The 26,782-nt window shown below is 39.1% G+C and overlaps 1 protein-coding gene and 1 long non-coding RNA gene across 2 annotated transcripts; one reads left to right on the plus strand and one right to left on the minus strand.

Moving 5' to 3' along the window:
- Nucleotides 1-15,728: 15,728 nt before the first annotated feature.
- LOC140865702 (phosphomannomutase) lies at nt 15,729-19,287 on the minus strand. Its single transcript, XM_073270421.1, has 12 exons — nt 19,232-19,287; nt 19,049-19,144; nt 18,331-18,375; nt 18,121-18,187; nt 17,746-17,822; nt 17,512-17,547; nt 17,134-17,189; nt 16,961-17,060; nt 16,669-16,764; nt 16,517-16,606; nt 16,263-16,314; nt 15,729-16,110 (listed from the first exon to the last, which is right to left on the minus strand). The coding sequence occupies exons 2-12, from the start codon at nt 19,115-19,117 to the stop codon at nt 16,040-16,042; spliced, it is 759 nt and encodes a 252-aa protein (XP_073126522.1). The 5' UTR covers nt 19,118-19,144; nt 19,232-19,287; the 3' UTR covers nt 15,729-16,039.
- A 5,030-nt stretch (nt 19,288-24,317) lies between these two features.
- On the plus strand, nt 24,318-25,980 carry LOC140867026 (uncharacterized). Its single transcript, XR_012145022.1, has 3 exons — nt 24,318-24,612; nt 24,703-24,726; nt 25,046-25,980. It is a non-coding gene; the product is annotated as an uncharacterized lncRNA (long non-coding RNA).
- Nucleotides 25,981-26,782: the final 802 nt, after the last annotated feature.

Consider the following 26,782-nt stretch of genomic DNA (forward strand, 5'->3'; position numbering starts at 1 on the left):
CCTACTTGCCCGAAGTGTCAGAAGATGCATTCGGGACCGTGTTTGTTGGGAGCAGGGGTTTGCTATCACTGTAGGGAGCCAGGACATCAGATAGCTAACTGCCCGAGGAAGAAGAACACTGCTGGTAGAGTGTTCGTCATGCAGGCCGAGGAGGTAGATCCAGACACCTCCTTGATCACCGGTATATCTTACCCCTAACATTTTAATAATTTTCCTTTGGTTAAAATTTCGTCTTTATTTTGGAATTGTTGTTATTTGGATTATTTAACTGCATGTTAGAATAGGAAGCATGTTTTACTTGTGATTAGAATTAAGAATTAGTAGTGACTCGTTGGGAAAAATTTGGTAGTATTATGAAATTGTTGGGAATTTTCTGCGTGTAGGAAGAATTCTAGTTGGAGGCAACTCCACGTTTGCGTTGCTAGATTCAGGAGCTACGCATTCATTTATCTCCCTGGAGTTTATCAGGCGGGTAGGCATCACACCTGAGATTATTGACAGTGGGTATGATGTTACTATGCCGTCAGGGCAGATTATTTCTACCTCGAAGGTTATTCGAGGACTGGAGTTGGAGCTGCAGGGACACTCCGTTCGAGCAGATGTGGTGGTTTTGCCATTGAGTGGTTTCGATTTGATTTTGGGTATGGACTGGTTGACAGTCAATGGAGCTTCGATTGATTTTCGTCGGAGATAAGTGTCAGTGAGACCTACAGTAGGCGACCCGTTCACCTTTCATGCATCTCAGAGCAGTGATATTCCTCAGGTGATATCTCTTATTCAAGCGAGGAAGTTGTTGAGATGGGGTTGCCAGGGGTTTCTAGCGAGCATCGTCACGACTTCAGAGCCATCTAGCAGATCATTATCAGAGATAGAGGTGGTTCGTGACTTTCCGGATGTCTTTTCGGAGGATGTTGCAGGAATTCCACCAGTGAGAGATGTGGAGTTCGGCATCGACTTGGTGCCAGACACCGTGCCTATCTCTAAGGCACCGTACAGACTTGCTCCTACCGAGATGAAAGAGTTGAAGGAGCAAATTCAGGATTTGTTAGAGAAAGGCTTTGTTCGTCCTAGCTTTTCTCCGTGGGGAGCTCCGGTGTTATTTGTGAAGAAGAAAGATGGCAGTATGAGACTGTGCATCGATTACCGAGAGCTCAACAGGTCACAGTGAAGAACAAGTATCCACTGCCGAGGATAGAGGATTTATTTGACCAGTTGCAGGGAGCTTCAGTGTTCTCCAAGATAGATCTGCGATCTGGTTATCATCAGTTGCGTGTAAGAGATGCAGATGTGTCCAAGACTGCTTTCAGGACACGAAATGGGCATTACGAGTTCTTAGTGATGCCATTTGGGATGACCAATGCTCCAGCGGTTTTCATGGATCTCATGAACCGAGTTTTTCAACCATATCTAGATCAGTTCATCATAGTCTTTATTGATGATATCTTGATCTATTCTAGGAGCATTGAGGAGCATAGACAGCATCTGCAGACAGCCTTGCAGACTTTGAGGGAGCATCGTTTGTATGCCAAGTTCAGCAAGTGCGAGTTTTGGCTCGAGCAGGTGGCATTTCTTGGCCACATTATTTCGAGAGATGGGATTGCAGTGGATCAGTCTAAGGTTGAGGCAGTGCAGAATTGGGGTATTCCGAAGAATGCTTCAGAGATTCGCAGTTTCTTGGGTTTGGCAGGGTATTATAGGAAGTTCATCAAGGGTTTTTCCTCTATTGCAGTACCCTTGACTTCCTTGACCAAGAAGAATGCGAAGTTTATCTGGAGTTCAGACTGTCAGAGGAGCTTCGATCAGCTGAAGGAAGCACTCACTACTGCACCAGTGTTAGCGGTGACAGTATCACATAAGGAGTTAGTGGTGTACACCGACGCGTCTAAACTAGGTTTAGGCGCAGTGCTTATGCAGTATGGTAAGGTTATTGCGTATGCGTCGAGGCAGCTGAAGATTCATGAGCAGAATTATCCGACGCATGACTTGGAGTTGGCAGCAGTGGTTTTCGCTTTGAAAATCTGGAGGCACTATCTGTATGGCGAGAAGTGCAAGATTTTCACAGACCACAAGAGTCTCAAGTACTTCTTCACACAGAAGGAGTTGAACATGAGACAGCGCAGATGGTTGGAGTTGGTGAAGGACTATGACTGTGACATTAGCTACCATCCGGGTAAAGCTAATGTAGTGGCCGATGCTTTGAGTCGGAAGTCGTCAGTGGTATCATGTTTGACCGTACAGTTACCACTACAGAGCGAGATTCAGAGATTTGACTTGGAGTGTTATCCGAGTGGTCATGCACCGAGCTTGTCAGTGTTGACGGTGCAGCCAGTTCTGCGAGATCGGATTAGGGATGGACAGTCTATTGATGAGGAGTTGCACCGATGGAGACAGAGAGATGAGGCTAGGGGTAACCTCTTGTATACAGTGGTGGATGGTATCATTCAGTACCGGGGTAGGATGTGGGTACCGAACGTCGATCAGTTGAGAGCTGAGATTTTAGCAGAGGCTCACACATCTCAGTACTCCATTCACCCCGGAAGTACGAAGATGTACAAAGATTTGCAGCTATTGTATTGGTGGCCCGGGATGAAGAGTGACATCGGGAGAGTGGTGTCAGAGTGCTTGACTTGTCAGCAAGTCAAGGCAGAGCATCAGCGTCCAGCAGGACTTCTTAGACCTCTTCCTATTCCAGAATGGAAATGGGAGAATATTACGATGGACTTTGTGGTTGGCTTACCGAGGAGTGCCAGAGGTTGCACAGCGATTTGGGTGATTGTAGATAGACTCACCAAGTCAGCTCATTTCTTGCCGTTGAGGACTACTTATTCTTTGACACAGTATGCAGAGCTTTACATCAGAGAGATTGTTAGACTGCATGACATACCAGTGTCTATTGTGTCAGACAGAGATCCGAGATTCACATATGCATTTTGGAAGAGTCTGCACACAGCATTGGAGACTAGGCTTTTGTTCAGCACAGCATTTCATCCCCAGACAGATGGTCAGTCTGAGAGGGTGATCCAGGTTCTCGAGGATCTTCTGAGAGCTTGTGTCATTGATTTTCGGGGCTCTTGGGAGACTAGACTGCCATTAGTGGAGTTTACCTATAACAACAGTTTTCAGTCGTCTATAGGTATGGCTCCTTATGCAGCATTGTATGGGAGGAGATGCAGATCTTCTGTGCATTGGGATGAGGTTGGTGAGCGGATTTTACTGGGTCCTGAGATTGTGCAGCAGACAGCTGACATTGTGACTCAAATTCAAGATCGGATGAGGACTGCTCAGAGTCGGCAGAAAAGTTATGCAGATGCCAGACGACGAGATTTGGAGTTCGCTGTAGGCGATCACGTATTCCTGAAGGTGTCACCTATGAAGGGAGTAGTGCGTTTTGGCCGGAGAGGCAAGCTTAATCCGAGGTATATAGGGCCGTTCGAGATCTTGGAGAGAGTTGGCACGTTGGCCTACCGTTTAGCTCTACCACCAGGGCTAGAGGCAGTGCACAATGTTTTCCATGTATCCATGCTTCGGAAATATGTCTCTAACCCATTGCATGTGTTGGATTTCGAGCCCTTGCAGTTGCCACCAGATCTAGTTTATGAGGAGAGGCCAGTGCGGATCTTGGCTAGGGAGGAGCGGAGGCTTAGGACGCGGGTCATACCGATGGTCAGAGTCCAGTGGCTGAATCACTCGGAGGAGGAAGCTACTTGGGAGACCGAGGCAGACATGAGGACTCGCTACCCGGAGTTGTTCGGGTAAGTACTTTAAATTTCGAGGACGAAATTCAATTTAAGGGGGGGAGAATTGTAACACCCGGTATTTTAAATACGTAAATCCGCATGCATAATTAGGGTATTTAATTATTTAAATTTGTGATTTATGGGTTAAATAATTATGTGAATTATTAGTGCATGATTTAATTTATTTTTAAGAATTTAACCCATAATTAATGATTTCTATGATTTTTAGTATTTTAATTATTTTATCGCGTAGACGGGACCGTGGACGGACGAGATGACAACTTTCTAGCCAATTAAATTCATGAGCCTTTTTAGAGCCCTAAAATATTATTTTGAGTTTTATTACCTCAAAATTTTTAGTATTTAATTTTATATAATTTTAGGAGTCCATTTTATTCAAAATAAGCCAAAATATTGACTTTTTAGTATTTTTAAAATTTTATTAATTTGATATTTTGGGATTTTAATATATTTAAGTTATTTATCAGATTATTAAATTTTATATAGATTTTTAAGTTGTATAATTTTTATAATTAAAACCTTTTTAATTATATTTAACTATCCTATACTTTAATTTAATTAAACCCTAAACCTAATATACCTAACCTCACGTATTCAAGCCCCAGCCGACACCCCACTCTCCTCCATCACCCTCTTCATCGTTCCAGACATCCCCAAGACTCCATAGCTCGATTTTCTTAAAGCTTCGAAGGTGTGTTCGTCCCATCTTCCCGGAATCGTCTCACGCTCGTTTTTCTCTTCGTTTCCGGTGAAAGGCATGATTTCCTTCTATATTTTTCGTGCCTATCAGATATATTAGTGTGTGTATTGGGTATGCATCAAAAACATTGAAGAAATTTCAGAAAACAAATTTATTGTGGTTGTATGCGCATGTCTCTTGTTTTGGGTTGATCATGTCCACGTTTTTCCTAGCCATGGATGTTCTAGCTGCTGGTAAGGGTCCCTAGGGTGTCTAGGGTGAGTCTAGGCTCGGTTGGCTCGGTTGGTTCAAGCCAAAAGAGCCCAGAAACCGAGAGGTTGCAGATCGGGTTCCATGGGCGTGCAGTGTAGGGTTCGTTGGAAGAGGCTTCGGCTGCTGTGCTTGGGGCTGCATGGGGTCGGGGTTGTGACCAGGTTAGGACCGCCCAGACGTGGGCTACGTCTGGGCGGCGAAGCTCCGGCCAGGGGCGGCCGGAGCACGGTGGCAGCAGCCCTAGAAGGGCTGCTGCTCGCGGGCGGACAGATTAGGGAAGGGGTAGGGCAGTTTGGGTTTTAGGGTTTGAAGGGTCCGGGTCAGGTGGTTAGGTTCGGGTCGGGTCAGTCCAGTCTTGGGTCGAGTTAGTTGGGTCCGGGTCCGGGTTGAGTTAGTTGGGCTCGGGTATTTTTGTTTTTAAGTTTTAAGTTTAATTAAAGGTTTAATGGGACTAATTAAATCTTAAAATTTTATTGGGCTTCATTTAATTATTTTGGGTTGATTTCAATTATTTGGGCTTAAATTGATTTAATTAAGTGAGTCCAATAATTTTCATGGGCTTTAGGGCTCGTGAAAGTTATTGGGCCAGTATTTGGGCTTTTGGGCCCATTGGGCCAGAATTGTGTTATGGGACTTTAATTACTTTTATTTGGGCTTAGAACAATTTTATTGGGCTTAAGCATGATAATGGGCCAGATTTAAGTAATTGAGCTTGAGTGTTAGGGCCAGCAGTCCAGTACAATCCATGAGAAATTGCATGTGTTCTGATTATATATTTAATTATTTTTATGCATTGAAGTTATTTTAATATTTATATGTTAGTAAGAAATTAAATTAAATATATATGAAGGACACACATTTTATTTAAGTACATGCATTCATGAAATAATTTTATGCATAATTAAATGTTTAAGGTTGAGCAATAATAAAATATTTTATGTTGGAAGTTGAAGTAGTGTGACAATTTAAGGGAGATTCGTCCCCATATGTGAACTATTGAAGGGCAGTTTACTGCCAATTTAAGAGGTGATTCGTCACCGCCACGTACGTTGGTTTCCACGCTGATCAGTATTTAATGTATGATTTAAGGTTATACTACGGATACAACCATGCGATGTTAGAAATTTAACTGCTCAACAATATTTATTGTATTATGTTATTTAAAGAATGCAATTTTTATTTAGGTTATTTATTCATTTATTTTAAATCTTTTTATTTTGTGCGTATATGTATGGGCATATATGTACATATTTTATTTAATAAGTATAAAAAAAAAATTTCCGCATATTTATTTATTTATTAATTATAGAGTTAGGGTCGTTTTCAGTTGGTATCAGAGCCAGGTTCTTGGAGGGGTCATTACTGCTATGCGAGCTCAGAAATCCACGCTACCGGTCTGTAAGTTTTAAGTGTTTATAGCATGATTTAATTCTTTGGATTTAAGTTAGTATTACTTTTAAACAACTTAGTTATGCATGGCGATTTATGTAAAGAAATATGTGGTGGTGCAGAATGCCTACCAGACCGATGAACAGACGTGGGGGATCTCCACCTCCACCTCCACCTCCACCTCCATAGAACCATCTAGCAGCATTGGAGCAGGCCAATGCGAATATGATGGCAGGGATTACTGCTCTGTTAGAGCAGCAGGCTACTCGTCCTAGGTTGTCCCATGAGGAGGACGTTGCTGAGAGGTTCCAGAAGAAGGGACCGAAGGAGTTCCTTGGTACCACCGATCCTCTGGTGGCTGAGGGGTGGATCCGCTCTCTGGAGTCCATCTTTGCTTATATGGGGATCACAGACGCAGACAGGGTGAACTGTGCGACTTACATGCTGAGAGGAGATGCAGCTCTATGGTGGGAGGGTGCTGCCAGGGGAGTTCACCTTCCTACACTGTCTTGGGCGGAGTTTAGGCGTGTCTTCTACGCCAAGTATTTTACGGAGGATGTGAGGAGTCGCATGATCCGGGAGTTTATGAGTCTCCGGCAGGGGGACAGGTCTGTTGTGGAGTATGTGAGCCAGTTCGAGCGGGGCTGTCATTTTGTGACTCTGATTTCAGATAGTCCACCAGAGAAGTTGAGGCAGTTTGTGGAGGGTTTGAGGGCGGATATCAAGCATGATGTTCGCATGGCAGACGTCCTTACTTATGAGTCTGCAGTCAGTAGAGCCTTGCGTTCCGAGGAGGGTCGGAGAGAGATCCAGAGGGAGCAGCAGGGTAAGAGGCAGTTTCAGGCTGGGTATCAGCGACCACCTTCGCAGCCTCCTGCGAAGAAGCAGTTTACAGGGCCGGCTAAGGGCCCGAATCCGCAGCAGAGGCCGCAGCAGCAGAGGCCACAGCAGCAGAGGGGCGGGGCCCCTAATGCCATAGGTTTTCCTACTTGCCCGAAGTGTCAGAAGATGCATTCGGGACCGTGTTTGTTGGGAGCAGGGGTTTTCTGTCACTGTAGGGAGCCAGGGCATCAGATAGCTAACTGCCCGAGGAAGAAAAACAATGCTGGTAGAGTGTTCGTCATGCAGGCCGAGGAGGTAGATCCAGACACCTCCTTGATCACCGGTATATCTTACCCCTAACATTTTAATAATTTTCCTTTGGTTAAAATTTCGTCTTTATTTTGGAATTGTTGTTATTTGGGTTATTTAACTGCATGTTAGAATAGGAAGCATGTTTTACTTGTGATTAGAATTAAGAATTAGTAGTGACTCGTTGGGAAAAATTTGGTAGTAGTATGAAATTGTTGGGAATTTTCTGCGTGCAGGGAGAATTCTAGTTGGAGGCAACTCCATGTTTGCATTGCTAGATTCAGGAGCTACGCATTCGTTTATCTCCCTGGAGTTTATCAGGCGGGTAGGCATCACACCTAAGATTATTTACAGTGGGTATGATGTTACTATGCTGTCAGGGCAGATTATTTCTACCTCGAAGGTTATTCGAGGACTGGAGTTGGAGCTGCAGGGACACTCCGTTCGAGCAGATGTGGTGGTTTTGCCATTAAGTGGTTTCGATTTGATTTTGGGTATGGACTGGTTGACAGTCAATGGAGCTTCGATTGATTTTCGTCGGAGATCAGTGTCAGTGAGACCTACAGTAGGAGACCCGTTCACTTTTCACGCATCTCAGAGCAGTGATATTCCTCTGGTGATATCTCTTATTCAGGCGAGGAAGTTGTTGAGACGGGGTTGCCAGGGGTTTCTAGCGAGCATCGTCACGACTTCAGAGCCATCTAGTAGATCATTATCAGAGATAGAGGTGGTTCGTGACTTTCCGGATGTCTTTCCGGAGGATGTTGCAGGAATTCCACCAGTGAGAGATGTGGAGTTCGGCATCGACTTGGTGCCAGACATCGTGCCTATCTCTAAGGCACCGTACAGACTTGCTCCTACCGAGATGAAAAAGTTGAAGGAGCAGATTCAGGAGTTGTTAGAGAAAGGCTTTGTTCGTCCTAGCTTTTCTCCGTGGGGAGCGCCGGTGTTATTTGTGAAGAAGAAGGATGGCAGTATGAGACTGTGCATCGATTACCGAGAGCTCAACAGGGTCACAGTGAAGAACAAGTATCCACTGCCGAGGATAGAGGATTTATTTGACCAGTTGCACGGAGCTTCAGTGTTCTCCAAGATAGATCTGCGATCTGGTTATCATCAGTTGCGTGTAAGAGATGCAGATGTGTCCAAGACTGCTTTCAGGACACGATATGGGCATTACGAGTTCTTAGTGATGCCATTTGGGATGACCAATGCTCCAGCGGTTTCCATGGATCTCATGAACCGAGTTTTTCAACCGTATCTAGATCAGTTCATCATAGTCTTTATTGATGATATCTTGATCTATTCTAGGAGCATTGAGGAGCATAGACAGCATCTGCAGACAGCCTTGCAGACTTTGAGGGAGCGTCGTTTGTATGCCAAGTTCAGCAAGTGCGAGTTTTGGCTCGAGCAGGTGGCATTTCTTGGCCACATTATTTCGAGAGATGGGATTGCAGTGGATCAGTCTAAGGTTGAGGCAGTGCAAAATTGGGGTATTCCGAAGAATGCTTCAAAGATTCGCAGTTTTTTGGGTTTGGCAGGGTATTATAGGAAGTTCATCAAGGGTTTTTCCTCTATTGCAGTACCCTTGACTTCCTTGACCAAGAAGAATGCGAAGTTTATCTGGAGTTCAGACTGTCAGAGGAGCTTCGATCAGCTGAAGGAAGCACTCACTACTGCACCAGTGTTAGCGGTGATAGTACCACATGAGGAGTTAGTGGTGTACACCGACGCGTCTAAACTAGGTTTAGGCGCAGTGCTTATGCAGTGTGGTAAGGTTATTGCGTATGCGTCGAGGCAGCTAAAGATTCATGAGCAGAATTATCCGACGCATGACTTGGAGTTGGCAGCAGTGGTTTTTACTTTGAAAATCTGGAGGCACTATCTGTATGGCGAGAAGTGCAAGATTTTCACAGACCACAAGAGTCTCAAGTACTTCTTCACACAGAAGGAGTTGAACATGAGACAGCGCAGATGGTTGGAGTTGGTGAAGGACTATGACTGTGATATTAGCTACCATCCGGGTAAAGCTAATGTAGTGGCGGATGCTTTGAGTCGGAAGTCGTCAGTGGTATCATGTTTGACCGTACAGTTACCACTACAGAGCGAGATTCAGAGATTTGACTTGGAGTGTTATCCGAGTGGTCATGCACCGAGCTTGTCAGTGTTGACGGTGCAGCCAGTTCTGCGAGATCGGATTAGGGATGGACAGTCTACTGATGAGGAGTTGCACCGATGGAGACAGAGAGATGAGGCTAGGGGTAACCTCTTGTATACAGTGGTGGATGGTATCGTTCAGTACCGGGGTAGGATGTGGGTACCGAACGTCGATCAGTTGAGAGCTGAGATTTTAGCAGAGGCTCACACATCTCCGTACTCCATTCACCCCGGAAGTACGAAGATGTACAAAGATTTGCAGCTATTGTATTGGTGGCCCGGGATGAAGAGTGACATCGGGAGAGTGGTGTCAGAGTGCTTGACTTGTCAGCAAGTCAAGGCAGAGCATCAGCGTCCAGCAGGACTTCTTAGACCTCTTCCTATTCCGGAATGGAAATGGGAGAATATTACGATGGACTTTGTGGTTGGCTTACCGAGGAGTGCCAGAGGTTGCACAACGATTTGGGTGATTGTAGATAGACTCACCAAGTCAGCTCATTTCTTGCCGGTGAGGACTACTTATTCTTTGACACAGTATGCAGAGCTTTACATCAGAGAGATTGTTAGACTGCATGGCATACCAGTGTCTATTGTGTCAGAAAGAGATCCGAGATTCACATCTGCGTTTTGGAAGAGTCTGCACACAGCATTGGGGACTAGGCTTTTGTTCAGCACAGCATTTCATCCCCAGACAGATGGTCAGTCTGAGAGGGTGATCCAGGTTCTCAAGGATCTTCTGAGAGCTTGTGTCATTGATTTTCGGGGCTCTTGGGAGACTAGACTGCCATTATTGGAGTTTACCTATAACAACAGTTTTCAGTCGTCTATAGGTATGGCTTCTTATGCAGCATTGTATGGGAGGAGATGTAGATCTCCTGTGCATTGGAATGAGGTTGGTGAGCGGATTTTACTGGGTCCTGAGATTGTGCAGCAGACAGCTAACATTGTGACTCAGATTCGAGATCGGATGAGGACTGCTCAGAGTCGGCAGAAGAGTTATGCAGATGCCAGACGACGAGATTTGGAGTTCGCTGTAGGCAATCACGTATTCCCGAAGGTGTCACCTATGAAGGGAGTAGTGCGTTTTGGCCGGAGAGGCAAGCTTAATCCGAGGTATATAGGGCCGTTCGAGATCTTGGAGAGAGTTGGCACGTTGGCCTACCGTTTAGCTCTACCACCAGGGCTAGCGGCAGTGCACAACGTTTTCCATGTATCCATGCTTCGGAGATATGTCTTTAACCCGTCGCATGTGTTGGATTTCGAGCCCTTGCAGTTGCCACCAGATCTAGTTTATGAGGAGAGGCCAGTGCGGATCTTGGCTAGGGAGGAGCGGAGGCTTAGGACGCGGGTCATACCGATGGTCAGAGTCCAGTGGCTGAATCACTCGGAGGAGGAAGCTACTTGGGAGACCGAGGCAGACATGAGGACTCGCTACCCGGAGTTGTTCGGGTAAGTACTTTAAATTTCGAGGACGAAATTCAATTTAAGGGGGGGAGAATTGTAACACCCGGTATTTTAAATACGTAAATTCGCATGCATAATTAAGGTATTTAATTATTTAAATTTGTGATTTATGGGTTAAATAATTATGTGAATTATTAGTGCATGATTTAATTTATTTTTAAGCATTTAACCCATAATTAATGATTTCTATGATTTTTAGTATTTTAATTATTTTATCGCGTAGACGGGACCGTGGACGGACGAGATGACAACTTTCTAGCCAATTAAATTCATGAGCCTTTTTAGAGCCCTAAAATATTATTTTGAGTTTTATTACCTCAAAATTTTTAGTATTTAATTTTATATAATTTTAGGAGTCCATTTTATTCAAAATAAGCCAAAATATTGACTTTTTAGTATTTTTAAAATTTCATTAATTTGATATTTCGGGATTTTAATATCTTTAAGTTATTTATCAGATTATTAAATTTTATATAGATTTTTAAGTGGTATAATTTTTATAATTAAAACCTTTTTAATTATATTTAACTATCCTATACTTTAATTTAATTAAACCCTAAACCTAATATACCTAACCTCACGTATTCAAGCCCCAGCCGACACCCCACTCTCCTCCATCACCCTCTTCATCGTTCCAGACATCCCCAAGACTCCATAGCTCGATTTTCTTAAAGCTTCGAAGGTGTGTTCGTCCCGTCGTCCCAGAATCGTCTCACGCTTGTTTTTCTCTTCGTTTCCGGTGAAAGGCATGATTTCCTTCTATATTTTTTGTGCCTATCAGATATATTAGTGTGTGTATTGGGTATGCATCAAAAACATTGAAGAAATTTCAGAAAACAAATTTATTGTGGTTGTATGCGCATGTCTCTTGTTTTGGGTTGATCATGTCCACGTTTTTCCTAGCCATGGATGTTCTAGCTGCTGGTAAGGGTCCCTAGGGTGTCTAGGGTGAGTCTAGGCTTGGTTGGTTCAAGCCAAAAGAGCCCAGAAACCGAGAGGTTGCAGATCGGGTTCCATGGGCGTGCAGTGTAGGGTTTGTTGGAAGAGGCTTCGGCTGCTGTGCTTGGGGCTGCATGGGGTCGGGGTTGTGACCAGGTTAGGACCGCCCAGACGTGGGCTACGTCTGGGCGGCGAAGCTCCGGCCAGGGGCGGCCGGAGCACGGCGGCAGCAGCCCTAGAAGGGCTGCTGCTCGCGGGCGGACAGATTAGGGAAGGGGTAGGGCAGTTCGGGTTTTAGGGTTTGAAGGGTCCGGGTCGGGTGGTTAGGTCCGGGTTGGGTCAGTCCAGTCTTGGGTCAAGTTAGTTGGGTCCGGGTCCGGGTTGAGTTAGTTGGGCTCGGGTATTTTTGTTTTTAAGTTTTAAGTTTAATTAAAGGTTTAATGGTCCTAATTAAATCTTAAAATTTTATTGGGCTCCATTAATTATTTTGGGTTGATTTCAATTATTTGGGCTTAAATTGATTTAATTAAGTGAGTCCAATAATTTTCATGGGCTTTAGGGCCCGTAAAAGTTATTGGGCCAGTCTTTGGGCTTTTGGGCCCATTGGGCCAGAATTGTGTTATGGGACTTTAATTAATTTTATTTGGGCTTAGAACAATTTTATTGGGCTTAAGCATGATAATGGGCCAGATTTAAGTAATTGGGCTTGAGTGTTAGGGCCAGCAGTTCAGTACAATCCATGAGAAATTGCATGTGTCCTGATTATATATTTAATTATTTTTATGCATTGAAGTTATTTTAATATTTATATGTTAGTAAGAAATTAAATTAAATATATATGAAGGACACACATTTTATTTAAGTACATGCATTCATGAAATAATTTTATGCATAATTAAATGTTTAAGGTTGAGCAATAATAAAATATTTTATGTTGGAAGTTGAAGTAGTGTGACAATTTAAGGGGGATTCGTCCCTATATGTGAACTATTGAAGGGCAGTTTACTGCCAATTTAAGAGGTGATTCGTCACCGCAACGTACGTTGGTTTCCACGCTGATCAGTATTTAATGTATGATTTAAGGTTACACTACGGATACAACCATACGATGTTAGAAATTTAACTGCTCAACAATATTTATTGTATTATGTTATTTAAAGAATGCAATTTTTATTTAGGTTATTTATTCATTTATTTTAAATCTTTTTATTTTGTGCGTATATGTATGGGCATATATGTACATATTTTATTTAATAAGTATAAAAAAAAAAAAATTTTCCGCATATTTATTTATTTATTAATTATAGAGTTAGGGTCGTTTTCATTAATGCTCCTACATCCAAACAAAATCATCAATGTCAGCTTCGACATTACTACTCGCAAGTGAAACAAGCTTTTTTTTTATAACAATCCTGTGAGTGTTGCTTATTTTTCCTCCTAAGTGTCGAGACAGGAAGCTTGATTCAAGCTTGAGGTCCAAATCAACTTGTTGACCTCTCTGATGCAAACCAAGCACGATGGAGAAGTCTCTTGAAGTGAAAGGAATGGAAATATCACCACCAACATTGAAAGAGCACGAAGGGCTATCAAATCTTTTAAAAAGATAGTTTACTCTGCCACTACTCACAGAAAGAACTGGCATGTCTATCCATTTACCAACTGAAGTATCCTTTATCCTACTCAGTTGTTAGTTCCCTATAATCGGCTTCAACTCTTCCATGATTTTTTTACAATGGGGAACATCATGTAAATATTATCTTTCCACTATTCATCAACTCAACATCATCACTTATTTTCTCTTCATCGGCCATTTCTAATATTTAAAAATTTGTATAAAATATTATCATTATCAAATCAAATAATAAAATATGGAATGGTAAAGAACAACTCAATCATATTTGGGAACAATTTACAATATATTTACAAAAACTGGTTATTTGTCGAATTAGCTATATAAAACTATCCAATATAAACTCACAACAACAAAACCGTCAAATTTCATAACAAAATGTCTTTCATTTAGAAAGATTGATATTCTAAACCAAGATATACTTTAACAAACATCTTCAAGAACAAAACCCTAACAATTGAGGATAAACTATATATCATGAAGAACTGTAACAAATAAATACGAATTCAGAATAATCATTCCAATTTTATCGACAAAAATATCAATCAAAACATAACAAATTATGTAAAAAAAGAAAAATACCAACACATTTGACAACAAAACCCTAAAAAATTGGGACAAAACGAAACTAGAAAAGATTTTAAAAAATAAGACAAAAATTATTCATCAAAACGCTAAAATTGTGGGTTACTCGCAAAAAATAATGTACTGTGGTCGATTTCAATAGTAGAATACATGTTTAAACTGTTTCTGATTCCTTCTTCTTCTTCTTCTTCATCATATTCGGCGATTTTTTTTCCTTCCTCACTTTAGCAGTGCGTGAACCTGACTTCTCTTTCGAATGTTTGCCTCTCCTCGTCATCGGTGCCATCATCAGGACTAAGAAGATTGTCACTAAAGATCAGTACTTTCTGTTCATCAAAGAAGAATCGGTTGATGAGGGAGGAAAATAAACGTCTCTGATAATTAAGTATTTCAAAAATGAAGAAATGGTATTGTTGGATTATCAAATAAATTGGGGGTATTTTGGTCAATTGGTCACAAATAGGGAACTCAAACATATTGCAGACATTTGTCAGGGAGTTAGAACACAAATTCTCTTATACAGGGACTGAGGAATCATTTGAGTTTGCTCATGGGGATTTATCGAGACTTTTCCCATAAAATAAAAGGGAGTAAATCCTCTGTTGTGGGCTAAAGACAGCGACATTTGCTGTGCTCCAAATACGGTGTCGTTTCATTTTTTTTTTCTTCTTTTTTTTCTTTCTTTTAATGTTCAATGCAAGGTACTATGACCGTAAGCACTTTGTCATTACTATTTTTTTATTAAAACAAAAGTTTCAAAAGTTAACATAAAAAAATATTCTCCTAACATTAATTTGTAATATTCGTTTTAGTAAATTCAACAAAATATTTTATTTAAATTTATTTTATTATAAACGATAATAATTTATTTAATATATTATAATAAATAAATATATTTTTTAAAAATAATAAATAATTATCTTACTCAAATATTATATATTTTGAAAATATTTATAAATATATAATAAATTATATATTTTCCCTCTTTTTATATTAAAGTATTATAATTATATAATAATAAAATCATAACTCATAAATAAATCATATATACATCTAAAATATATTTTAACAAATTGATAAAAATAAACTAGATAAGTGTAGCAATGAAGATGAAAAACGAGTTCGAGCTCGGGAAATTTAACATTGTATTAAATATTTCTAAGATTGAATGGGGGAAATGAAAGAGAAAAATATTGAAGATCTAAAAATATATTTTTTTTAAAAAAAAAAAAAGGAAAAGGAGGAAAAATGAATGAAGGAATAAGAAAACAGAAGCCCTATGGGCTATTAGAAGAAACAGAAGTTCTGCACAAAGAGTAAAAAATGAAAAGTTAAAAGAGCTTCAGACTTCAGTACTATAGTCTATACGTGGGAAAAAGAAGGAAAAAAAAAAGAATTAAAAGGAAACGACGCCGTATTTGGAGCACAACAAATGGTGCTGTTTTTGGCCCACAGCAGAGGACTGAGGATCTACTCGCAAAATAAAATGGCCATCTTCATGTTTTGCATGAAAAAATGTAAAACAACTGGTGGATATTTTCTCCCGTATGAACTAATTTCTAGAATATATTTTTTGTAAGAATGTGCATTTGTGATTGAATGACTAACTAAAATTTGTCATAAATTAGGGGGGGAAATGAAGAAAATTTTGATTCCATTTAATGAACACATATTAGCAGAGGATCATTTAGTAAAATGACATAAAATAAAAACATAACATTTCTCAACACAAACCAAAGTGTTGCTCATAATTTCTTTCAAGCAAATGTACATATATCGGTGTATTACCCCGACTGTGGATCTAATAGCCCAAGCACATGGGGTCGAGCTTATTTATTTATTTTTGAAACAATGATCTAGCCTTGTGGTTAACTGTGAAACAATGATAACTTGACGTCAACTGTGGAAAAATATATACGTCACCTCACCCATTGCCATGTTCTTCAGCAGGTAAACCTCGTGTATGGGGGTTATAATGTCCTTGACGGGTACAAATCTTAAATCTTGCAATTGATCTATGCAAGGGAGCAATGGTCAGAGACCGCCATCGTTCTTGTTCAAGAAGAGAGCTGTACACTGCTTCACCGTGTCTTCTGGGCGAGTTACTGATAACAGATGAAAAAAGCAATTTAAAATTCCAAGAAAAGACGTAGTTGCAATCTAAAAACCCGAACCACATGGAGATTGGGACTGCCTCTTAATGACATAGAATATGTCAAGTACATTGAGTGAAAGGAAAAAATAAGATGAATCTGACCTGTGTGACCTATGGTTTTGTCGGACTCATATATCTCGAAATCATTTCCTCCCTATTAGAGTTAACAAAGAAAAGAAAAATCTCACTGGTCGCGCAAAGTGAAAGCAGCACATGTCAAACAAAAGTAATGATAGACTCGTTTCTCAGGACAGTCAATTACAAGTTTACGACTGAATCAATGGCCAGTAATTTGAACATTCCAAAAAGGAAAAGAGGAGCATCATCAATATCACAATGATTGCTAGATAACGGACCTTATATGTCTTGTCTCCAAAAAAGTGAATTTCATTGAATCCATCCAGATATCTCAAACAATATGTCTTGTCCCAGCCTTGAGGGAAAACCTATCCCAATGTTATAAAATCAGCAACAAATAGAATATAGTCAAACAATCAATATTTCTTACATCAAAACTGATTTGGCCCCCGATGGAAAATGTTAGGTTGAAATGCGCAAACTTTTCACGTAGAATGGACACCATTTTTGAGCGTATGTTGAGAACCTGATTCATTATGAACTCTTTCCATCAGAAACAAACTAATCGTGAGTAGTTTCTATAACAAAGATAAAGAGACAGTAAATCAGAAAATGAATTCTGATGATAGCGATATACTCTTTAAATTGATATGTATGCATGAAAAATTATTTGGCATCTCATCTCTTTTAACTGTTAAGTATTTAGAGTTAGACAGACATACCTTGTCATACTTTTCAAACTCATCTCGCTCTTCTTGGCTGCAGTTTCTTCCAATTGGTGATACATTTAGCATCCCACTTCGAAATTCAATAAATGTACCCCTAGAAGAAGAAATATTAACCGAGCAAAACCATTATGAATAAAAAGTTACTACTTGAGCTTTGCTTCACTCACCTTTTGATAGGAATTTCTAGATCAGCAATATAGTGGAGAGTGAAGTTAATAAATTCCTGCACCATTGTTGCTTTTTCATCAACATAAAACCTACCAAGAAACAAATCGTAACACACTACAGTAATAAATAAACAAATAAATTGTTATATGGTTTTAAAAACCCGACATTTATCACGCACCGTTGCATTTAAAAAAGCAAAACACAAAAATCAGACCAACCATAAAAAGCTCTGTTGCCATTAAAAATTTCATTCTGAAATACATTCCTATAATCTTGTGATTATTTCAGAAATTAAACCACTTCAATCAACCCCTTTAGGAATGCGTATGATTCTTAGACCATAAAAAAAGTTCAGAAACAATTTGGTAAGTTCTAACCTTAAGCTTCTCTTCACCAAGAAAAGACTTCAAGCTCTGCATTGAGATAAAAATGGTCAGATTAAGAAGTGGCTAACAAATGTAACATTTAAGGAGTTAAAAATAAAGAAAGTATATCACCATTGATAATAAAAATCCATACTCAAAAAGTAGTTCTCTAATACAGAGACGGACATGACAAATGTAGCAACCTTTTTTGAAAACTTTTAAAGTGGTTCAATTCTCAGATCATACCTGTGTTCCAATCAATATGCCATCCTTGTAAGCCACAAGGCCATTCTCCGCGAACACATAGTCATAGTCATTAATAACTGCATGGATGAAGAACTTATACCATCTTCAGAATGTTGCAAATGAAAGCAGCCACATTTAATTATAATATTCCTCATAGGACAACCCACATCCTTCAAATTTATGAAACTCTAAACAAAATAGTTGCAAAACCGAAAGGAGATATTAGATACATAGAATGAACAAGTAACAGTACTTTAACGCAACAACATATGGTAGATTTCCCAATTTCATCCAGTCCTTTTGTTTAGTGTGTGTGTGTGTGTGTGTGTGCGTGTGGGTGGGTGGGTGAGAGTGTAAAGGCTTTTTGTTGGTAACCTGTTTGTCCAAGCTGCTCCGATATCTTAATAAGGTCAGATCCTCCAACAACACCTATTGTAACAACCTGGAAAGTAAGACTGCATTGATCAAAATTTAAAAGCACCATTTTTAAACATTGTAATATTTTTTTAATAAAGGAGACCACGATCAAAGAAAACACATTATCATAATTGGGACCATGAGATACATAATTAATAACTCAAATACCTTCCGAAGTTCCCGCATAAATTCTATCATCTTAGTGGTAGTCACCTACAACAAAGTAAAAGCATCAATTGAATTGATAAAATGGTAAAAATCAGCAATAATGGGCATGAAAAGCATTTAAACTACCAACTAAAATTTCATACAACACATATGCATACGTGCCACTTCGTAACTACCAAGTGAAGCAACATACGCCATTTATCGCATACGCGCCACTTCAAATCTACCAACTACCAAGTACAGATATCGTACATCATATATCGCATGACCACCGCTTCAAAAACTACAGAGTAAAACTATCATACGTCATAGATAACATATGAGCACCGCTTCAGACCCACCTATTCCACATTTCACTCCATGTATTCCGTGGCTTCTCATCATCCACAAACTAATCATTTCGAGATATGATAACATCAATTTGTTGCAGCTAAACAGAGGCACTTTCAGTGTCATATCTAGTATACACACAAGATGAATCTATTATCGCTACATCGTACATGCATCTAAAAAAAACCCCCATTTCCCGCTGTGCTTTGTCATCGAAAATCTAAATTCTTATCACTACATAAAAATTAAGAAAGCAAACGGCCACAGCTCTTGAATTGTCAAATTACAATACAATGGCAGCTTGAATCCGAAAATTTTCCTTCACAAAAATCGAATCATTCTTCTAAAGAAGTCCTGAAAAATCACGTCAAACCAAAAAAAATGAAACCTTTCTGGGAGCAGTAAGAGTTCCGTCGACATCAAAAAGGGTTAAACCGGGTTTCCTGACAACCTCCATGGCCAAAATGAAAGACTTCGTTTTTGGCTGCAATCCCAAGTTTTCATCTTTTATCTCTTCGGATTCAAAATGTGAAAAAATAACAGAAATATTGAGTTCAAAAAGGATCATTACCTCTGTAGACGAAGAGCGAGCGCTGAAAGGAATATACGGAATAAATTTCAAGAAGATTGGCCGATACTCGGCTGTGTGGAGTGGCGTTGGACGTTCTTATATAACAAATGAATTTTCAATACACCCCCCTATATTATCGTTATGTTTTATTAAGCACCATATAGTTTTTAATATTTACCACACTACCCTGTTTTAGCCTTTGGGGACTAAAGGTTATTGCTCTTGATTATTGAATGAAACTGCATAATTTAGTTACGTTTTTTTAATTTTTTTTTTTTGAGAAGAACCTATAAATTTATTGAGAATAATCATTTGATACTCTACTCTCATGTGTCAACCTTGAGGCCACCGGAGCTTTCATTAGATCTTTAATTTCAGAAGCATAGAAACTATCATAACCAAGATTTTCCTGTGCAGCCATGACTGCTTGCATTGCTAACACAGAATCCGTTGCAACTTGAACATTGAGGAAACCTTTCTCATAAAGAAGTTTAACACCTTCTCGGATGGCTAAGAGCTCGGCATTTACGACAGATAATGGTTGAAAAATTTTCTTACCAAAGGCCAACAACAAACGTCCTTGACAGTCTCGAAGGACACCACCCACTCTATATCTGTTTATTGCCTCATTCACACAAGCATCTACATTGTGTTTGAGCTCTCCAAGTTCTGGACTCTTCCACATTTTCTTATGCTGATCAAGCGAAGATACTGTAGCCGTTTTTGTTGCCATTTGTGCAGATTGGAAATTAGCAAGGAGGGATCTGTTCCAACCTACCGAATCAGCAACCAATTGCTTACTAACATCGTGTAGTAAGTTCTGCCTCTCTCTCCATACGGCCCATGTATGCATAGAAAAAGATTCGAACTCAGCTTTCGTCGTTTGCGATCTCATCCATTCACATAAATCCAAGGTACAAGCCCCCCTTGCAACCTTCACCAATCGATAAAACTCAGTGTCTGTCCATAGAGATTTAATTGCCTCACAAAAAAATAGTGAGTGAGTAGTAGAATCGTGTGCAAAACAGCATAGAGAACAACGACTACCAATTGGGACATGATGTCTCTCCAAATTTTGGTTTGTGGATATTATATCATGCGACACCTTCCACCAAAATTTGTGCACCTTGGGTGGGATAGATAAACCCCATATTAATGACCACCATTTGTGAATCGAGTAGTCCGATTTATTCTCCGGCGGTGAATAAAGTCCTCTCTGTAGACGGTACCCATCTCGAACCGAGTATCTTCCCTTTGTATCGAATCTCCAATACGAAATATCAGCAGATGGATTCGAAGGAAGCGGTACATTGAGAATTTCACCAACCACATAACAGTTAAAACTATCAAGGATAAGAGTATGATTCCAGGAGCCATCCCTTATTAGTGCGTCCACCCTTGCTTCCCCATTGCTAAGAGTCATACGACCCCCCATTTTGGAGTTCAAACTTGGAATCCACGCATCATCAAATTTTTTTATCGATTTGCCGTCACCTACACGCCAAATCAACCCCTTTCCGAGCACTTCCTTACTCCAAAACAAAGAACGCCAAACATAAGAAGGGTTGCTGCCTAGACCCTCTTTACTAACTCACCAAATTGCTGAAGTTTTTTTTTTTTTGAAAAAATAATTGGCACAAGCACAATCACTATAATTCTTCCACTTAGACCACATACCTATCTCCCTTGACCTGGAAGTTGATTGTCATAAGCTGGCTCGGAGGGATCCTATATTCCGATTCGAACCGCATTGGATAACCAAGGTGGATTGTGTCGATGCAGTAAAGCAGGTTTGACATAAAACATGATAAACTCCCTCTCACTACCAGACTGCATTTTGAGTGCCAAACATCTCTCCGAAATCGGGCTGGAAACAGATTCCATAATCTTTCGAAACAAATAAAGAGGAAACATGAGGAATTGAACCGACTTAAAACACATTAGCATCGGCAGCAACAAATATAGTAAATTGGTGATCTAGAGAGTAAAATTGAAAATCTATCTTTAACGGTAGAGTTGTACTGGAAGCAACGTAGCAGGGTTAGTTGGCTAGCTCATGGTGACATAAACTCAAAATATTTTCATGCTTTTGCATCCAAACGACAAAGCAAGAATTATATCAATGGATTGATGTCATCACATAGTGACTAGTGCACCAATAAAAAAAACAGGGCTGAAATTATTGAAAACTATTTTACGGAGTTATTAACATCGAATCAACCGGGAGAGGCTCATGGGGATCAGATCCTTACTTTTTTTAACCAAGGTAGATGGGACCATGAACTTGTTCTTGTGTGAACAATTCTCGGTGGAGGAAGTTCGGAAAGCATTGTTTGACATGCATCTATACAAGGCCCCGAGAGTGGATGACATGTTCGTTTTCTTTTTTCAGAAGTACTGGGATATGATAGGCGGGGAAGTTATGGATGCGGTTCTTAAGATACTCAATGACGGATCGAAACTTGAACGATGGAATGATACCATCGTCACTCTTATTCCAAAAACCAAGCAACCAAAAGTTAGTGAATGAATTCTGGCCCATCAATCTGTGCAACGTATGCTACAAGATTTTCACTAGAGCTTTGACAAATATTTCACAATTCCTGAAACTGGAGTTGGTTGACATGGGCGTTGTTCTCAAACACTGATTAAAAAACAACAAGGTAGCATCAGATTTCATAAACTCGAATACCGGTCTATTAATTCATAAAACTAAAATTTACATTGTCTTTCCATAAACTGAATTTACAATATCCTTACAATGCTTAAACTGATAACAAACTGAATTGAAAATAACGTTTAACGCGGTGGCTACACGAAAGAAACTTAGGCATAAACTAAATATCATATATCTGATCAGTCTTCACCAGCCCCAGAACTGGTTTTGCTCATTTTCTTAAACCTCATCTTCGTTCTTATACGAGATGGTTTGGGTGAGTGGGTGATATCGTTGTCACTCAGTAAATGGGAGAATCATCCTAGCTTTTAAATCATTTTTAACAAAGTCTCATATATATATACATATCCGAACAAAATTCATACATTGATAAAAAATAACAGAATAATTTTTTGAACCAAATTCACTAATGAGTTTCGTGTCTAACTGATATCGGTCTTCTATATGTTTATCCTCTAAAGGGTAAGACTAGAACATAGCAGAAATAGAGGAGGGTATTCAGAATATATACTCATACCACTAATTTGCGAGTTTAGTGCATCAAACAATACATATTTTGAAATTCAGGATATGAACACAAACATAAATGTTAGAATAACGTATTATTAGATTTTAAATTAGAAAGCCCACTTATAGAAAGTTGTTAAAAATGTTTTGGTTGTTCATGAAATTATCTTGCCCATGCTCAACTAAACTGCTCGCTCAATTGACTCTTGCTCAACTGAAATGTTTCCCTTGCCTTTTTCACTCGAAATTCTATGTGTTTATTCTCAGAATTTTTGTAACATTGAATCATAAATTTGAGTGGTATTTATATGGAGAAATTTGACTGTTAAGCTGCCATTTATTGTCCTTAATTGTCATGATTTTTAGTTAATGCGTCGGTACAAATCTGGAGCAGCATCTGTCTTTTGAAGTTTCTGTCTCGCTCATAGAACTGAACTAGTCTAGCTGAACTGAATTTGGCCAACTAGATTACTGACCTCAACTGAATTTCGGACCACAACTGAATTTTTTGGATTCTCACAAAATAGGCTACGATTTGTCCTCACAAAAATAATGAATTATTTCCAGAGTGCTTTCATCCCAGAACTAATAAAATTATCTTGGGCTTTGACACATTGCACTAGATTCGAAACAGAAGAGGGGGGGGGGGGGGGTGTTAGAAAGTCCATGCGCCATTAAAGCTTGATATGAGTAAAACATATAAACAAGTTGAATGGAGTTTTATTGAAGGAATAATGTTAAGACTGGGATTCTTGTCTTTATGGGTTGAGAAAGTGATGAATTGTGTTCGCACTTTAAGATTCTTGTTTTCTTTGAATGGTGAGCTGGTTGGAAACCTGATTCCTAGTAGAGGATTGTGGCAGGGTGTCTCTCCCCCTACTTATTCGTACTATGTTCCCATGGCTTATCATTTTCCATACTATCTTATGAAGTCTGCAAACTAATTATTGGCTTCCGCATTGCTCCTACTTGTCCAGCGATTACTCATATATTTTTTCTCTAATGATAGTCTATTATTTTTCCCGGCAATTATGGAGAGCTATGCAGGGATGCGTGATTGCTTTAAGTTATATGTGAAAATTTCAGGAAAACTAATCAATTTCGAAAATTCATCACTGTCATTTAGCCCAAATACTCATGCAAAGGTGATGGATACTATAAAAACAATTCTAGTTATTCCTGTTGTGCAGAGCCATGAAGTGTATCTTGGACTACCATTTTTCACAGCACGAAGCAAACACCTCCAGTTCAGATACCTAGTGCAAAGTGTGGTGAAACGTATGCAATATTGGGAGAGGAAAACTTATGCATTTGGAGGTAAAGAGAATCTTATTAAGTCTGTCATTCAGTCCATTCCGACTTATGCTATGTCCTTTTTCCGTATTCCGAAATCAATTTGTGCTGAAATAGAAAAAGAATGCTCGAACTTATGGTGGGGTGTTGAAGAAGATAAAAAGAAAATGCACTGGAAAACCTGGAAAGCCCTTTGCATGACAAAATCTATGGGTGGGATGGGTTTCCGACACTTGGAAACCTTCAACAAAGCGCTCCTCGCTAAAAAATCTGGAGAATCATAACTAACCCCGACTCTTTAGTTGCACGGTGTTGCAATATTTCTTACTCACAAGTACACGATGTGTGAGGATCCGATGTTAATTAACCAGTTATTTGGCAAGATTTATTGTTAATTATTTTAAGGTGCTAAATTAGAATAATTAAGCCGAATAAAATAATTGTGTGTTAAAAATATGTATTAGTAAATATCGGAATATACACGATATAAAAGTACATATTTAATTTTTGTGGCACACAGGAGTTGAAATAAAATTGATCGGTCAAGTTTGGATTCGATTAAATATGATATATACACAAAGGCATACATTATAATAAATATATCATTTCCCTCACCTTTCTTCTCTCTCTCAGCCCGTCTCTGTTCTTCTTTTCTTTTCAATTTTCGTTTCTCCTTTTGCCGATATCTTCGTCCTCGTTCGCCCAATTTCAAATCCAAAAATAGTTCCGGAATCCTCGCGACGAGATCTTCGTTTTGGTAACGATTTCCCCAATTTTTGAGCTCATTTTTTGGAACCCATTTCGGGCAGCTAGCGCCGTTCGCCGCCCCTATTGCCGCCGACCGTCGCCGGAGTCTAGAGGAGGGTTGTGTCGAGTGTTTGGACCTTTAGTTTTAAACTTTGAGGTATTTTCGTGACTAGGGTTTTGAAATTTGGATATCTTGGTTCAATTGAGTAGTTCCTATAATTGATATATGTTTAATTGTTGGTTGTAGGTACAATATTTGAGCCAAGTGGAGGTATTGGTTATTTTTTGGAATTTATTTTAGCATTAATTCGAAGATTTCAGATTTATTAATTGGGACTTGTCGAGTTATAGTGCTTAATAAATGTTAGAAAGTGTAAATAAGAATTTGTGGAATTTTGTGGAATTTCTGAAAAATTCAGCGGTAATTGAGTTTTCAAAAATTCTAAGGTTATAGAAATTGGTTATTCGATCATATTATGCCTTAGGATTGTCATATGTTAGCCTTGGAAATTATTTTGGAATTTTAGGCTAAACTGTTGAATTGTTGGAATTTTATATAAGTTAATTTCGGAAATAAATATTTGCCACAGGTTCGGAGTCTTCAGAAAGTCCTTAAGAATTGTGGTAAATTTAAGTGTTCAGTGAGGTACGCTCAAAATGGTATCTTACGATGTTTATGAAGTCATGTAATTGTATTAAGTGCTTATTAATTGCTATTATGTGCCTTGGATGACTATATGTGCATTCATGCATAAATTGAGATTATGTGCTGAGTTGAGTAATTATTTCTAGTTTTTATTTTTTAAATAAATAATATATTTTCTTTTTAAATAAATTAAAAAGGGATATTCGTAAACTAGTCACATTAATCGAATGGCATAGCATGTTGAGCCTTGACTCCTTTGACGGCTATTTTGTTGGACTCTTGAGATGTATGTTGAGTCATCAGAGGGACGAGTGGGATAGGTTTAGCCACATTCCCAGATGAGAGCTCTGGACGAGCGGCCTTGCAAACCGCAGTCCTATATTGTTGACGTTATTCGTTGGTACTCCACTTGGTATCCGTTATTCCATTTGTTACCGTTCATGCATTGCATAGCATTGCATTTCATTTACTTGGTATTATTACATGTCATTTATTTACATCGCAATCTACTGGTTTGTCATACTGGGGTCCGACCCCTGTTTTTCTTTTTTGTCGTGGTTGTTTTTGATGCCATGACAGGATTTCCAGGGACTTCTGACGCGTCTGTTGGAGCGTCAGGTAGCGGTGCCCAGTGATGGCTAGTAGTTGTTGTGTTCCCAGATATACTTATATGTATTGTGTCTGGTTTGGTATTCTGCCGGGGAGATGCCCCGAGTAGTTGTATTATATACTTTGTTGTTGGTTTGATTTGAATTTGGAGTGATCGAGCCTTGCCGACTATGCTTGTGTTTAGTCCTGGCCAGTGCTGTTGTAGGATTTATGTTTGTTGAATGTGACTATATTTTCGAGTATATAATGTTGTGTTGTGTTGTTTGGATTTTTCGAGATGTCCTATTTACCGGGGGGGGGGGGTGGGGGGGTTATGCAGAAATTTCTGTAAGCCCAAAAAGGAAAATTTTTACTCGTTTTCGCTGTTTACACTAATTAATCCTGGATGTTTGGTCATTAAATATTAATCAGGAGCACGGGCTCTCACACGATGTCAAGTTTTAATAAAAAAAATGAGTAGAGTATCGTAGTCATGAGGATTATGTATTCAAAATTATATTAATTCTTGTAATTAAAATAGTCAAGACTTTATCTAGATAATATGGAAAATGAGATTCTTTCAAGTTTAAATAAATTAACTAGAAGACTTGGCAAGCAAATGAAAAAAAATTGAGCAAATATCAATAAGATAAAATTATGCAGAGATTTGATTTCACTTAGTTTCCACGATTATTATTCTCTATCGAATTTATGTTCATGAATTCCATTGTTTTAAGTGATAACTAGAATGCATCATTAAGTTTTGATTTTAATATTTCTATTAAAAATCTTGAATTAATTGATGAATGAAAAGTTTGTTCTTACATAAAGCTTTGCTGATGTTATACGACTTCCGAACTATATAAATTTTGAACAATACGTTTCTTGTGATCTTAATTCAAATCCCCTTTCATGAGTGATAAAAGCATAGTTATATCATTCAATTATGTCCAGTAGACTGACAACATTAAAATCTAGAAACACAATCAAACTTGCTGGAATTCAATCACATAAAAAAAAATCATAGAAATCATTTCAACTAAGTTACATCATAATTCCTATAGAATCAAAGAGTTAGTTCATGATGCAAAAG

This window comes from Henckelia pumila, chromosome 4 (assembly GCF_033568475.1).
Source record: "Henckelia pumila isolate YLH828 chromosome 4, ASM3356847v2, whole genome shotgun sequence".
Lineage (NCBI taxonomy): Eukaryota > Viridiplantae > Streptophyta > Magnoliopsida > Lamiales > Gesneriaceae > Henckelia > Henckelia pumila.